The sequence below is a fragment of the Solanum pennellii genome, chromosome 5, assembly GCF_001406875.1.
Source record: "Solanum pennellii chromosome 5, SPENNV200".
Lineage (NCBI taxonomy): Eukaryota > Viridiplantae > Streptophyta > Magnoliopsida > Solanales > Solanaceae > Solanum > Solanum pennellii.
The window spans coordinates 4144376-4161656 of NC_028641.1; the positions used below are offsets into that span (position 1 = coordinate 4144376).

General features: G+C 29.0%; 1 protein-coding gene across 1 annotated transcript; it reads right to left on the reverse strand.

Moving 5' to 3' along the window:
- Positions 1 to 10852: 10852 nt before the first annotated feature.
- On the reverse strand, positions 10853 to 16952 carry LOC107020534 (dihydrolipoyllysine-residue acetyltransferase component 4 of pyruvate dehydrogenase complex, chloroplastic). The gene is made up of 6 exons (XM_015220940.2): positions 15917 to 16952; positions 15221 to 15412; positions 15014 to 15101; positions 14861 to 14931; positions 14685 to 14768; positions 10853 to 11219 (listed from the first exon to the last, which is right to left on the reverse strand). The coding sequence occupies exons 1-6, from the start codon at positions 16760 to 16762 to the stop codon at positions 11115 to 11117; spliced, it is 1386 nt and encodes a 461-aa protein (XP_015076426.1). The 5' UTR covers positions 16763 to 16952; the 3' UTR covers positions 10853 to 11114.
- Between the last annotated feature and the right edge of the window lie 329 nt (positions 16953 to 17281).

The following is a 17281-nucleotide window of genomic DNA, read 5'->3' on the forward strand; positions in this document are numbered from 1 at the left end:
ACTCATTAAAAATATCCGAGTAAAGTTTAATTAAGAAAAATATATTGAGTAGGGCACATTTCTCTCTCATTTTAATAAAATGTAAAAATTCATCCAATTTTTTTCAGAGAAATTTGCCTTACGAACATACATGTCTTTTGATCCTTCTCTTTTGATCTGTCTATGGCGACCCACCTCTATCATAAACGTCATACTACTTGTCTTCTAGTCAAGTCCATTAGTTATACTTATTAAAAAGTTATTTTCTCAATACCTCATACCGATATTCAATGAATTACCATTGTTAAAACTTGATTATCGAAAGATATCCTTCGATAATCCTTCCTCATTGAATTATTAAAATCTTTTTATAAAATGATATATGTTTAATTCGTTCAATTTATTTACCATATCTAACTTCATTAGACTTTCCTAAAAGGAATTGGAAATCATAGCAAATAAAGTTACTCTTATTGCTCAACGAAGGTAAAATTTAGAAAAGAAAAGTTTGAATGGTTAGTAATTGCAATGGCACCATATTATGGTTGTTGACAATAGTAATTGCATTTGCAACTACCTACTTTTTTTTATTATCATCCACTATATTTAATATTTATTTTAAAATACTAATTTAATTTTGATTTGTATATAGTATAAGATTTTATTAAAGAGAAATGTGTTTTTATCATATATAGTTTTTGTTTCTTTTTTTACTTTTATGACCTAAATTTTAATTAAAAACAAAAATTATCTTTATTAAATTAGAACTTTTGGTGGTGCTATTCTAATTACAATTACCCACTTTTGACAAGTGACAATTAATTAAGTTTCCACCTCTTAATTTTCTCTTTTCTTCTTTTTCCTTTCTCTTTTCCCCCTTTTTCTTTATCCTTTAATCTTTTATCCCTTAATAAGTTTTCTTGGATTTCCATGTGATGAAACTAGCAAAGCATAAACTCAATTCCTAAAATTCTATTTTTAAATTTATAATTAATATAAGTCCATTTGGGATACCGATCATTTGACCATATGATTGTGCAATTCCTATTTAAAATTTTAATACTCCTACAAAAATATAACAATAATTTCAATATAGTCCATATAAAATGGAAAAAATAGATATATGCTTTTCTTATCTAGTCTTTATAGGTAGGATAACAATAACGATAGATTTTTGATCCAACAATTCATTTTTCACTTCACAAAAATACAATAACATATTCAATATAATCTCGTGAATTTAGTTCAGATAGAATAGAATACACAAATCTTATTTCTACTTTATGTAACATAGAGAAATTATTTACAAAAAACTCTTAACTTAAGTGCGAAAAATTAAAATAGCGAAGAAATACTAGTGAAAAAACATAGTCATTATTAATAAAGAAATTAAGCAGTACAACCATTCAGAAAAAGACTAGTAAATTATATAACAATAAAAATATTGTGATAATCAAAATAAAATCAATAATAAATGGTAACTAATAGTAAAAATAAAATATTATGATAAATATGATACTCGTAAACAATATTATCTAAATATAATTTCATAAAAAATCAAGTTAACACATAATACTTTAATAACCTTCTGCTCTAATCGCGATAACCGTACATTTCTATCTAAGATGTAATATCTATTCCACAAAAATATCAGTTCAATTATTAATGATTGAAATCTAAAAGATTCTAGTGTAGATATTTTTAAGTTATGTCTTGGTCAAAAGATTATTAAGATCCTTCTTGTACTCATCTGACAGATCCAATAGTAATATGAATTTCAATTATTTTTCCTTTTTCCTATTTATTTATTTATTTTGAAAAAAAAATTATTTTGTCTCCTTGACTTTTTTGGTCCTCAAATTCTCATGTGCTTTTAATTTAAGGACACATAATATAATTTGGTTACACTATTGTCTACTAATAAGTACTAAGAAATAATTAACTTATATTATCTAATAAAATATTTTATTTTGTAGACAATAAACCAAAGCCTAATTTTAGGTGTCAATGTCATTATTGGGGTGTGGACGTCTCGTATTTGGTGGATACAATGAAATGATAGAACGAAATACGCCGCGGTTGATAATTATGATTTATTCGAGAAATTTAAGCGATAAAACGGATTATTTTAATGTGTAGTATTTATTAAAAATAATTAAATTAAAAAATATCACTTTAATCGGATATTTGAAATAAAAATTATAACCGTTTGTTTGAAGTTTCACAAATTTGGTGAGTTATACTTTTTAATTTGGTGAAACTTCAAGTGATCATAACTTTTGTCTCGAATATTCGTTTGAGACGATTTTTTTTCAATCTGGTTATTTTTTGAGATTTAGGTGGTAAACTCAATTCCTTTATTTGATTTGTCTTTTTTTTATCTTATTATAATTTTACTTATATATAGTCACACAATGATAAAAGTAAAACTATAAACCCTATCTCAGTGTGTGATGTTTGTTCACGTAGATCTCAAAAAAGCAACTAAATTGAAAAAACGCCTCAATCGAACATTCCTGGCAAAAGTATGACCTTTGAGGTTTATTTTTTTTTTGAGTGACACTCTTCAATTTGGTAAAATTTCAAATGATCGTAATTTTTGCCTTGAGTGACCGATTGAGACAATTTTTTTTTCAGTTCGATTATTCTTCCGAGATCTTCAAATATACATCACCTTCTTTTAAACACAATCTCCATGTTTTAAAAAAATTGTATATTTCAATTCTATCAAATTATTTTATTTCATTATTCTCCATTTTCTAAGTCTAAGACCCCATAATTTGATGAATCTTTCACTTACAATCTTTTTTCTTGAATTGATAGGAAGAAAATAATAAACTATATTCATTTGTATAGTCTATTTATCATGTTGGGTATGGAATTTATTATTCTAGAAATTGTTAATTCTTGACTTTTCATGTACTCCATAAGGCTTCCTTAATTTGTGTCAATTAGGAAATTGCCTTTTTATTTGATTGGTTTTCCAATCTAGTATAAGTCAAATTAAATTTAAATGTGTCCAAAAATTTTGATGGGTTAAGCAATTTTTTGATTAAAAGGTCCCCACACCTAACAAAATTCAAATTCAAAATCTTTTAATTAAAGATGAGAAAATATTTATCACTTTATCATAATTTTTATCGGTAAAATTGCTTGGCTCAGATTCCTTTTTTAGTGTTATCTATTTTTATTTTTTATTTTCCCATTTCTTCCTTGGCCCCTACTACTATTAAAATAAATAAAAATAAAAGAAACTGCCTCTCTTTTTTAGGTGGGCCAGGTTGATGTTGTGGATCACTGTGCCAACTGCCCCTCACTTTTTCTTTTATCATTAAAAAAATTATAATCTTTGGGAAAAAATATAAAATTGGTGTTGTTTGTGAAAATATTTTCTCAAAAAAAATAAGTTTTTTAAAAATAAAAAAATAATTTTATACTAGTTAAAAGAAGTTCATAAATGATATTTTAAATTTATTGTCCTTAATACAGTTATGACTACCATCACACCTCAACCCATCATACTCTTATCTCTATAAGATTTTTGTTAGATTAGATATCTTGAATTATCTTCTTTTTTTTAATTTCTTTTTATAAATTTTTGATATTCCATATCGCGATAATAGAGATTCGCATGATATAGAGCCTATTGAAAGAAAAATATTTTCTAATAAGCAATTTGCTTAGATAATCGTATTGAATAAATATTTTTTCGTATCTTAATTAATTTGATAATTTTTTTTTTGAATATCCCTATTACAGATTTCAAGTAATCCTATTTATCAAAAGCCTGTAAATAAAAAGAGATCGCTTAATAAAATATTTATATTAATACTCAATTAAATGTAATTACACATATAATAGACTATTACATCACAAAGTTACCTTTTATATTCCACCCAGAAATAAAATAAATTGGATGCACTTATTTTCTTGTGAATCATGCCAGATACCCACTTTTTTCAGACATTTCTAGGTCAAAATAATTTATGCGCACCCATTAAAGAAAATTAAAAAGAATAGAATACAGTACCAGAACTACTAATCATGTCACCCACTTAATATTATTTTAAAAAATTAGTTATACTTAATACTATGAAGCACTCAAGTACATAGTTTGTGGATACATAAAACAAGATGGTCTATTTTATTTTAGAAAAAATATATTTAAAGTATCGAATTATAAATATCGATTAAAAAGCCTTATAAGTTTCTCCGAAATGAAAGTAAATATGCAATAATCACGACTTATATCATCAATTCATGAGGAGTTTCTCAAAAACAGATAAACTTATGTATATATTTTACCTAGATATCCTTTAATATATGTAAAATATTTTTCTCTATAGTAAATCTTAACATCATATTAATATGAGAAATTGTCTTTAATTTCTTCGGACACTTATAATAATATATTTATATGTTATATGGTATGGTTAATTTAAAACAAAGAAAAAAATTAATGACTAGTGAATTAATTTCACTATTTTTTGTACCAAATATACCCTTAAATCAATCTACTTTATTAAAACCTCACCATATCATGTCACACACTTCTCTTGTTATTAAAAAAAGAAGAAATTGGCAGTGGATGAAAGTAGAAATGATGGATTGGAGCAACATAATTAGTGGCCTAATGGGAATTTTAAAATTAAGATACCTGTTTTGCTCATGTCTATTTATTTAATATTATTAATCAACAAAACAAGGGGTTCCATAAATGAATAAATAAAAAAATAATAATAATTCGATGGTCAGTATTGTCCACCATTCATTTGGTCATAGTCTTTTTATTTATTCAGATAAGGTTTCGAGATGATAAAATCAATTCATAAAATTATAATTTATTTAATTAATTTAGATTTAGATAGATTAAGGTTTTTTATTTTTATTAATTTAATTTATTTTAATCAATTTAATTTAATTTAATTTGAAAGCTGGGTGGATATGTCAATAGATTAATCTACAAAAAAACTTTATTTAAGTATTTTTTTATTTACTTGATATGTTGTATATAGTCTTTGAATTATATGCTAAAATAAATTATAATAACCAAATAAAAAATTTAAAACTTTAATAAAATTAAACGATCAAAATCGTTAACTCAATTATTTGAGGCTCCTAAAATTCTTGTACAACATTTTTAGGTTATGGATTTGATTTGACGTAGGAATTGTCCTTTTGCCTCATTGATGAATATTTAAATATATGTCTTGCAATATCTTTTTAAAATATTCAAAAGAATTTGGCCACCTAGAATAATCAACATCAAGAATTGTATTAAAATTTTGTGTTGATGATAGGAACAATTTTGACTAATTTAATACTTATATATTCGTTAATGAACAACCAAGAAATTAAAAAAAAAATAATGTAGGAGGACAAAGATGGTGTTCATGTGTGACCACCTCAATACGTTGGCTAGTTTATTACTTTCGTAGGCCATCAGAAATTTCGATTTTAAATTTGAAAGATCTAACTTTTAATAAAAAAAATCCTTTACCTCTGTTGTTGATCTACAAAAGAAAATTCATATCGATCGAGTGAATAAAGTTTGAAATACTTTGAATTAGTAAATGAAAAATATATAATTTAATTTTGAAAAAATACACAAGTACTCCCTCAACTTATGCTCGAAATCTTAGAGACATACTTATACTAAATTGAGGTCTTATTACCCCCTCAACTTATTTTATAAGTAATTTTCTACCCCTTTTCGGCCTAGTGGCATTAATTTGAAAAAAAATCAACCAGCGTTGAACCAATAAGATAGTGTCACATAAACCGAAAAGGGATAGAAAATTATTAATAAAATAAATTCAGGGACAATAAAACATTAGTATAATATAAGCGTATATCTGAGATTTTGTTGAGGGGTACTTATGCATTATCCCTTTAATTTCTATTTTAAATTTTAAACTTTAATTTTGTGAAAGTCCACAATTAATTTGTCAATTTTTTTTTTTTAAAAAAAGAAGTGAGTCAACTTTATCTAGCCAAGGGGTGTTTAACAAATATATATGTATTGTATCAAAATCCTGAACAAACTAGTATATCTAGATAAGATCAACATTATATTATCTATTTTTAAATCTCCTAATTATTTTTTTCTTGTTAAAAAATTAAATTAGCTAATATTCCTCTATAGTATTTATTTTTAGTCAAAGCTAAACAACCTTCCATCATAGAATTTTCCTCATTTTGTAGCTAACATAATTTTCCTCATTATGTTATCGTAAGTGTTTGTTTTTGACATTTCTAGATTTAGATGCCAAAAAATATTAAAAGGTCAAACTCATAAAGATTATATTTTAATTTTGTATCTGAACTAGTAATAGTAATAATAGGATCGGAGGTGAGGGCGGTGGCCGGTGTGAATAGAGGCCGCAAGGGTGAAGGTAAAAAAATGAGGTGAATCGAAATGAAAAAAATATAATCAACGAGAAATGTCATTTGAAACTTGTATTCTTTACGTCCATCGAAAAAGTTATAGGGCTACTTTTATAAATTAAAAGACTAAGAGGACGATCTTGTAATATTCCAAAACTTAAAAGAGTACACATAAGGAGAAGCAATTATACGTAGTACGTACTATACGATTTGACCCCTCAATAATAATGTTTTGTTTTTCTTTGTCTCCAATTCGATGTTCAATATTATTTTGAAATTTGATAAATTTAAATTAATATTCGTAAAGTTAATTCGAGAAGAATAAATCATTATCAAAATTTAATGATTACAAAACTCAAACTTAAAATATCTTAACAAAATTAAAAAAATTTAATTTATCTGACTATATAACCCTCGAATAAAAACCTCAATCATATTTGTATAAACATAATGAATGCGCAATAAACTAAAATAATGTTATCCCTTTCAAGTTACAATATTCCAAAAGATTATAATCTAAAAAGTAATCATGTTATATGTTTGTAACTTGTGAGAAAATATTCCAATTCCTTTAAATAGATGGGACAATTATTTAAGTCCAATCTTTATCTTTATCTTCAACATGATAGAATAATTCAAAAATTATTAAAAAAAATAAAAAAGCCATCAAATAACTTCAACAATGTGACTTCCCATTTTAAACATTTTTTTATTCGTTTTTTCATAATTGTTTTTAGTGAGGTAGACATGTGAATAGTACAAGACGTGACATTAATGGATATGCCAATAATTCTTTTTTATAATAATCGTTGAGAACTTTTTAATATATAAAATTAATTAGTAAATTAGTTATGTGAGTTTTTTAGAGAAAAAATTATGTGTATATTAATGGTTGTTTTGAGGTGGAAACTGAAATTATACGAGCAAAGTTTTAAGAAAACAAACTACATGATTATTTTAAAATAAATATATTTATCATATTATATTAAGTTGAATTGTTTTGTAAAAAGTATTTTAAATTCTTATTTTGCTTTGTTTTCTAGTAACTTAAATATTAAAAAATATTGTATATATTTAAATATGATAGGATGGTGACATATTTGCTTAGTGGGCCATTTTTTGTCTCCTTTTTTTACAAGTACAAAAATACAAATACAATAGAATCACGCAATTTCTTGGAAAAGATTTTTCAAAAACAATACCCATTCCTTATTCCACTTTTGTATTATTCATTTTTACTTATTCGCTATATATAAAAAAAATAAAAAATATCTATTGAATAAAAATTATCATATTATATCTAGTAAAACTTTATTATTAATATTATTTATATTTAATATTTAAATATATTATAATAAATAAAAATAATTTTTAATATTAAATATGAACTAGCAAAGATAAATAGTGAGAGTAATTCTTTACGCAACTTGTTTGGACTAAAGTACAAAATATTCAACACCTTTTCCTTTTTTATATACTTAAAAAAAATAGTTAGAGATTCCAGCCTTCGAGTGACGTGGTAGAATAAATAAGATTTTTCTATTAATGAACTAAAGGATTTCGCCGTTTCGGGTTTAAATTAGTGGTGGATGTAGTCTTTTAATATCAGGTTCATTTGAATCCAATTATCTCATAGTAATTAACAGATTTATGTATAAAAATTTATTGAAATTAAAAGTTGTAATTTCATAAATATAATTAAATTCAATATAAGTATCTAAAGAGACCGAACTGATAAAATTTAAATTTTATAATCATAAAAATAATATAAAAATTTTAATAAAAATATTTAACCTGATCAATAAATTTCGAATTTCAAAGATGTTCGTGATTCTTGACTTGCTCTAGTATAGTCAATATATAAAAGCTAACAAAAGCTCATGAAGAATAGGTGGCTTATCTTTAAATGTATATATAAATTAAATTTTCCAGTCCAATAATAGAGTTGAAAAGTTGGGTTTAATTATCTAAAATAGTTGAGTTTTGAATTAAGTTTTATTTTTTAATTTTTGAAAATTCCTTAACCACCTTTCTATTTCTTCTAAACTACTCCAAAGACTTGAAAAATGTGATAGGTTTCTACATACTATTTAAAGAAAGACCACAACTTTTAGATTGTGGTTGAAATTTCGTTACATGTAGAATAAGACTTTGAAATGCGGAGTCAGAATTTAAGGTTTATATATTTGAAATATTTTTTAAAAAATATTAAATTTTAAATTAATAATTTATAATGATTTTTTTTAGATAAATATAAAGTTAGAATCAAAACTAGTGATTTTGACTGAACTTGTAATCTATAAGGAGAGTCCGGAGCCTAAAGGAGAAAAAGTGTTAACAAAAATTTCAAAATAGTATATGAAATTTCTTTTTAATAAAAACGATAAAATTGCTCACGTAGTAGCGATTTTTATCAATTGGAAAAAGCAAAATCGCTGCTATAGCAGCGATTTGTTAAATTTGATATTTTTTTTTTAAAAAAATTAAACGAAGGAGCGATTTTCAAAATAATTTTTTTATATAAATAATTTTTTTAACATGAGGCAGCGATTTAAGTTTTAATTTTTTTTTAATTATTATTTTTTGCTTCTTTTTTTTTAAAAAAAAGTTTAAATCAATTTTAAAAAAAAATCAAATAGCTGCCAAGGCAGCGATTTTTAATTAAATTATTTATTTATTTTTAAAAATCAAATCGCTGCTAAGGCAGTGATTTTAAATCAAATTTTTTTAGCAATTTGATTTTAAAAAATAAATTAAAAAATTTAAACTTTTTTTTTAAAAAAAAAGAAGCAAAAAATAATTTTAAAAAATTTTATATTGAAAATCGCTCTTTTGGGAGCGATTTTATTTTAATTTTTTTAAAAAAATAAAAAAGAATCGCTGCTTTGCTTTTTTCGGCTAACAAAATCGCTACTTTGTGAATAATTTTATCGTTTTGATTAAAAAAATTCATGTACCATTTTAAAATTTCTGTTAACATTTTTCACCCTTTAGGCTCCGGACTCGAGAAAATGGAGGTAAAGAAGAAACTAATGGAGTGTGAACCAATCCTATCACTGCTTTACACATTTCAAGCAACAACTTTTGATTTTTTTTTTCGGAAGTGGACATGTAATTAATGTTATAAAAATGTGAACCTTAAAGAATAGGTAGATGGCCTAATCAAATTAAATTAATAAAATATTGGTGGCTATCACAAACAAGTACTCCACCTTCTCAAAATAATAAATCTAGCTTTATCAAAAAGTAATTGTCCCAAAATAAATATTTTTAGGATTCTAAGACAAGTCACAATAATTTTGTTTAACTTTGAACTATTCACTTATTTTGCTTACTATGAATTAGACAAAGTACTTTATATACATTGTTTTCTTAATAGGCATGAAATAAACGAATAGACAGGCCTTCAAAACATGTATGTAAGTTATTATAAGCGTTAGATAACAATCTAATAATATTATGAAATATATGAGTAAACATGCAATTATGGTATAAGAGGACATGTTATTCATGTATAATACATTGTATTAGTTTTATTATGTTTGGTAAAAAAATTTATTAGGTTGAAAAGTCAACATGACTTATACTATGTTTAGTTGATAAATTCTAAATATTGTATAATAGTTATTCATGTATTAATTTTATACGGTGTTTGTTTGCATTTTTTGTAATCCACATAATTAATACGTACATAACTTATGAGGGGATCTATGTATAAGTTATGCAGGATAAAAGGTGGAATAAGTTATGTGAGTATTAGTTATATTTGTATTAGAAAGATAAATTACACATTTATTCCTATTAATTTATTTTTAAATATTTTTTTATTGAAAACTTTACATATGTATTCTATTCTCCCAACTATTTTTTTGGTATACAAACAACTTTTCATTTATTTTCATTTAAAAACAAAAAAAAATATTTATTAATATTATGAATAGAAATGTATAACTTTGATAGCGCATATGCTAATTATATATTTGCATTATATATTATTAAATATATTCACGTATTTAAATATCATGTATTAATTTTTATTTAGAATGTCAATTTATATAATATTTATAAATTTGGAATACCAAAATAGAAATTTACATTATATAAAATAGGATAATATAATGTACTTGAAATATATTAATAGTATTTTATTTTTATAAGCTTTAAACATTAAAAATATAAAGAGAAAAAAATTACAGAATTCCTAGTTAAGTATACAGAATTACTTGCTTATTTTTTTTTAAAATAATATATATTAATTTATATTAAACTTAATATTCAATAGTTAATTAGTCATGTAATGTAATTTCTACATAACTAAATAATACCTACATAACTAAACCCTATAATTAATACCTGCATAACTAAACCTTGCACAACTAATACATATATAACTAAACCTTGCATAACTAAACTCTGCATAACTAAACTCTAATCAGTAATCAAACGGCCCTGAGGTTATAATTGCACAATGTCTAAAAAACAACTTTTGAGTAAATCAACAGACTTTTTTCAAGGCAAATTTGGTATGCAACTAAAATAATTTAAATCTCCATCTCTGAGAAACCAGTCACATTTTTGCAATCCAGAAAAATACAGCTTCTTATAAGAGAAGAAAATGAATCAGCAAAACGAAAAAGGCGATAAAATTTCAAAAATTGCACTGCGAGGCTCACTTTGAACTACTGGAAATTTTTTAGTGCAACACATATATCAGTTGCAATGCGTACCAGCTAATCTTAGCTCTCCATCTACATTGTCAAGCTATCTGGATTCTCAATAATCTTGGAAAACGTTTGAAGGAAGGCTGCTAAGTCCGCGCCATACACAACTCGGTGATCTGCTGTGACGTTTACCTGTAAAAGATTTAAAATGTGAAGTATGAATTTAATCTTATGATGATGCGAACATCACTTTATCATACAAGTTCACATGAGGCTTCAGTTAAGACTTCAAAAGCAAGGTTTCAACCGTAAGCAAAGAAAAAAACTACATATTTCACATGATTATGATTAAAGAAGCATTCTCAGTAGCTATCCGGTCTTACTTCTACCAACAGTTACTGTTCTTTAAGCCCGAGAAGGAAGACAAAGAAGGGAAATATAGAGAAAAAACTTTCGATAGGTAGCAGCCTTTCCCGTAAAGGGAAATGATAGGGGGTTTTCGGAAGGTGAGAAAATCGTGAAAAGGAAAGTCAAAAGGTAATCAGTTAATAATGCACTTGATGATGCATGCATATAGGTAAATCAGCAAGGTTAGCATTATGTTTAGATGAAACTGTGAGATGAAAAAGTCAGCAAGACCAAGGATTAAAGGAACCACCCACCCAGTTCTATTGTGTTTAAAACCAAAACCAGACACATTGATTTTCGGAAACCTGATATTTGGGAACCAACTGTAGTCGGTTTTGGTGAAGGCTGGAATCAAATTGAGACGTCTGTTGCCTTGCTTCTGGCAATTTGTTTCTCTTGTACTGCTTTTCTCAGACAGTCGAAAGTACATTTAGTAAAGAATTTTAAAAAAAAATGTTTAGACGGTTTTAATTATGTTTTCTCCAGTATGGTAGCATCTAAAATGATTGTGTTTGAGTGATATGTTTCAGAACACAAAAAATATTCAAAACCAAATCCAAATTCACATTTCAAAAAATCAAAACTAATTCCTTTCATAGCAGTCATAAAGCAAACCAATCTTAACTCCAAAGATAACTAACGTTAACCCAAGAATAAAAACCCACAAATACATGCCAAGAATACTCCCAAACCCGGATAAAGGATAAGGACTGCAATAGGTTGATGACCAGTCCTCTTTAAAACTAAATGGAGTGGAATGAATATAGAAAATTCATTTAAGGATCCCAACTAGTTTGGAGTTGAGGCATCATAGTTACTACATCTCCTTTAGACTTTAAACAACACTAGAGACGAAAGAAATCCTGTCCACATGTTACTTGCCATTGGATTCTTGTTACATAGTTGGGACGATGAGTAAAGATAACAAACTTTATCTTCATAAGAGGGAAACTTAAATGTGAGATAGATTCAATAAGTACCACTATCATCATAAACCACGGCTTCCTAGGTTTATAAAATCCGAAATGCTATTAACTAGAACTGAAATCCACCGTAATCCATCGAAGCCACACTAATTCTCAAAAAGACCTCGTGAGACTAGCTGGATATTCATGATTATAGCCTAAAGGCTTCAAAATTAACAAACCCCAACCCTATCTAGAACCAAGTCAACTAGAACCAGCCAATAGAAGGCCAGCACATGAAGCGAGGCACTATCTACTATCTAGAGCCTTTAGTGTGAGATGGTAACTTTCCATAAGAAAAATCTCATCAGCCTTTTATGTAGGTTGGCTGACGCAAAATCGGAGACCATATATCAAATCAGAAAGTCTCAGAATTACCCATAGAACTCAGCATGTAAGGACTGACGTATTTCAGTAATTTCGAGCAGCAATGACCAAGTGCTTATTACTGGAACAACCAAGAATTAGCTGAAAACTAAAGCTAAGTTCTTTATCTACCAATCCCATATACCACTTATCAAGGGGAAAATGAAGCCAACTTCACCACAATTAGCACCGACTTTTGGCAACCCTTCTGATGATTTACAACCCTTGCAAGTGTCTACATTTTGAGGTGCGTGCACCCACCCCAAATTGGTTGTAGGATGTAAATGGACCAAATGAGATTGAAGTTTTTTTCTCTAGACTGTATTCATGGTTCTTTGATCCATATATACCAAAAATTGATGAGAGATGTGACTGACGTTTGTTGTAGTGCTTGAGTTAACTTGACAAGATCCAAATACATCCGCACTTAACTTGTCATAACTTGTTCAGATATGATTGAAGATTATGGACTACTTTGGATACAAGAATCACCAGTCCATTGCTCTTTACAGAATAGTGTTCCTATCCCACAATCCCAGACATTTAAGAAGCATATTAACTAGCAGTTCAGCCAAAAGTCATTGTGAAAGCTCGAATATCTCCAATAAAACTAAAAACTGCAAACACTAAAGAGGATAAAAGGAAATTATTCTTTGCACATTAGGTCTGCTTAGCACCATCTGCTATAGAGCATGCAATAATGGATAGGAAAGCTATGGTTATCTTGCTAATGAACATGATCCCACATCCCAGTTGGCAGTTAAAATCTCCCAACTGATCTTCACAGACAAAATATATTAGGTCCATATGCACAAAGGTCCAGCCGATAAAAGTCTGGAACACTTCGGAAGTGAAGCCTAGGCGTAACTGGTAAAGTTGGTTCCATGTGACCAGGAAGTCACGGGTTCGAGCTGTGGAAACACCCTCTTGCAGAAATGCAGGGTAGGGCTGTGTACAATAGACGCCTGTGGTACATCCCTTCCAAGATCCATAACTTACATAGGGTAATCTCACTCTGAAAACTATTCCTCGTCTTCAACTTGCTTATCACTCTCTAGGGCCTACCAGACTATACCGTCTTCACAACTTCATAGATATCAAAACTAACTACTGGAAGAGATCTGTATGCATGACGCATCAACCATGCTAATAAAATTAGAAGTAAAAAGACACCCTGAGAAGCATAAAGGGTAGGAATGCAGGAACCCATCTACTGCAACATAGGGAAAATATAGGAAACCTACAAGAATCTCTTGATATCCGTAACATCTACAACTTTTTTTTAATTTTAGCTATATGAGGTAGATCATCAGTACATCAAGAATTCTCGAAGATTAACGAGAAGAAAATCTTATAGAAACAAGATAAAACAATTGACTTCATCACATAAGGTTTTTTTAAAAAAAAATAAAAATTAATAAGTAACATTTGTATTATAAAACTCAGGACTTAGGTAGTTTTAAACCCCTTTACAGCAAGTCTAAGTATAGTAATATAACAAAGATGACGCAGCCATTTAAGAATCCAACAAAAGCTACCCAATTATCAGTCAAACTAATTATATGGTGTCTAGAAAGGTGGGTTTTTGCCACAGGCACTTGAAAGGGAGATGGAAGCTTTGAAAATCTATAAAAACATGCCCTTAAAAATAAGTAAGTGGTATACAATCATATTTTGTTTATTTTCTTTGTTTTCAACTTCTAGAATTCAAGGGAAATAGGAACTGACCACAGTTCACATAAAAATTCATCGAGAGCTAAGAATTTTGAGTCGCTAGAGTATAGACAAATTAGTTGGGCAACATTATCTAATTAGAGTGAGCAATGCTATGTGTCAATAAATTTCACTTCTAAAGTTATCTTCAGTCAAACCTAGCACTTAAAACAACTTTTAAATGGGTAGAGAATGCAAGACATACCAGCATCTTATTTTTGACGCTGAAGAACCCATCAGCATCAGCTACAGGAGTTGGTTTTGATGCTCCAACAGCCATTATAGCCCCCTAAACATTATTCAGTTTTTAAGTTGATGTTACTTCCTAACAACACAATGAAATGTATCGGAAACAAAAATCAGCTACATCCAACCCCTCACCTGGCCAGGAGGAAGAATAGCATCAAATCGGTCCACACCAAACATGCCCAAGTTTGACAAAGTGAAAGTCCCTGAATTTGGAAATCACAACTCAGTAGACTCCCCTGAGATACCCTAGAAATCCAGTTATAAATTCAATGGAAACAAAATCACCTGAATTGTACTCATGTGGTTGTAGTTGCTTAGCCCTAGCCTTCTCTACCAGTTCCTTCCACTTTTGAGACAACAGATACAGATCCAACTGCACCAACATAAGATAAAAATAAGAATCACCTATGAGTCTATGACTTAACATCTTTGGCAAAATCAACAACAATTTTAACCAACCAAAAGAAGAGAGACTTGATTCAGTGATACTACCTTGTCAGCATCCTGAAGCACCGGTGTTATCAACCCACCGTTAATGGCCACCGCAACAGCAATATTAATACTGCTGTTGTACGTAAAGCTCTTTCCATCTTTACAAGAAGAATTCACAACTGGATGTTGAGCTAGTGCCATTGCCGCAGCTTTGGCCAACAATGCGGTCATTGTAACACCCTTCTTCTTGACCTGTTTATCAATTCAATCACAAGGTAGTCTATGTTTAAAACTCCAGAATCTAAAACCAATTGCACATTTTTATTATGCATCACATAATAGTCTATGTTAAGTCATGTGACCACCTCATTTCAGAACACAGTTATATCTGCGACTCTTCCTTCAAAACACTTAGGCCAAGTGAGTGAAAATTCTTGTGAACACCCTATTAAATTGAAGTATAACTTATACTCCTCTTAATTTTTTTGTCTAACTTTCCTTTTTAATCCGTTTTAAAAGGAATGTCTCTTTTCCCTTTTAACAACTCTTTAATACTTAACTTTTCAGCTGACATGTTTATCACCACGAGATTAAATACATTTTGCTACACTCTACACGCCTATAGTTTAAGACCACCATGACTAAAAAAGTAGACTTTACTTTCTTAAACTCTGCATCACGTCAAAACCAGACAAATAAATTGAAACCAAGGGAGTACTAAGTTTGCAACTAAAGTCTCAAATTTAAATCACTCACCTTTAGGTATAAAGCATCAAGGGCATCAGTAATAACTGGATACCCAACACGAAATGTTGGAACAGAGAGACTCTCCACCATATTCTTGGACACTGCAACTTGCATTGTTGTGAACGGAACAACTGTTGACCCAGGAATCTCTGGTAAACTAACCGGAGCAGCTTTAGCTGGCGCACCCGCTGCCGGAGCAGCAGCAGCAGCAGCAGCAGCAGGAGGTGGGCTAATACTCTTGGACGGTGCCGGAGTAATTCCAGCAGCTTTCTCAACATCCTCCGATGTAATCCGTCCAAATGGGCCGGTCCCGTTCACTTTATTGATATCAATTTTATGCTGCTTCGCCAATTTCTTCGCATTTGGGGTCGCAACAATTTTCTTCGGCTCATCAGAAGAAGCCCCAACCGGAGATTGAGGTTCAGGAGTACTCTCCGATCCAGAAGAAGAACCCCCAGATTGTCCTTTCGCTTTAGCTTTAGCTTCAGCAATTTCCTCTTCTGTTTCAGCTAATAACCCAATAGGAGCACCAACAAGTGCAGTTTCACCTTCGTTAACAACAATAACAGCTAAAATCCCATCGTAAAACGTCTCAACATCCATATCAGCTTTATCCGACTCCACAACAACGACAGATTCACCTTTAGACAAAACATCACCTTCCGATTTAACCCAAGATACGATCTTTCCTTCAGTCATCGTTGAGCTTAATGCCGGCATGAAAATCTCTCGAATCTTCGATTCAACAACTGGGAGTTTGTATTTTCTGGGTTTCTGAGGGAGCATTGTGCGTGTGGCTGAGAAACGGCCAAGGGAAGATGAGAAGGAGATTGCAGAGGATTGAAGTGACGCCATTGAAGCTAAAATTTGGGGATCTTTTTTGTAAAAATGGTGAATTGAGGGAAGATTTATATGGAGAAAATGAAGAAGAAAATGGCGGAGAAGACGAGGAAGTATTAGTTCTAAGTGTAGCTTTGAGTTTTCCGCCGATTTGGTTGCTGTATTTTGGGGGCGTAGGCAAAAGTTCGTTGGGAATAATGTGTTCCCAAATAGATTATTTTATTTTGTTTTTGAAAACAAAAAAAAAAACCTCAAGTTACAAAAAAAATTCTTATTTGATCGAATTCAGATACATCTCAAACGTTTGAATACATCACGTTCCAATTCAAATACATCCTACATTGTGTTTTAGTTTTGGATATATCATTCAATGTCTCGATACGTCATGTATACTGATCTGTCCAATTAATACATCACGTAAAATAATGTATCAAAATGATACATTACGTAAAGTGATGTCACGATACATTGCGTGTGTCCTGATACATTGTAAAGTGACATATTCGATCGATAAATCACTTAAACTGATGTAAT

What these genes read in the sequence shown, in the direction of transcription:
- LOC107020534 (XM_015220940.2), bottom strand. Translation starts at nt 16,762, where the DNA reads ATGGCGTCACTTCAATCCTCTGCAATCTCCTTCTCATCTTCCCTTGGC. An exon ending in TTGATGCTTTATACCTAAAG is followed by an intron (nt 15,413 to 15,916) that starts GTGAGTGATTTA and finishes ATTGATAAACAG; the next exon opens with GTCAAGAAGAAGGGTGTTAC. An exon ending in GCGTCAAAAATAAGATGCTG is followed by an intron (nt 11,220 to 14,684) that starts GTATGTCTTGCA and finishes AATCTTTTACAG; the next exon opens with GTAAACGTCACAGCAGATCA.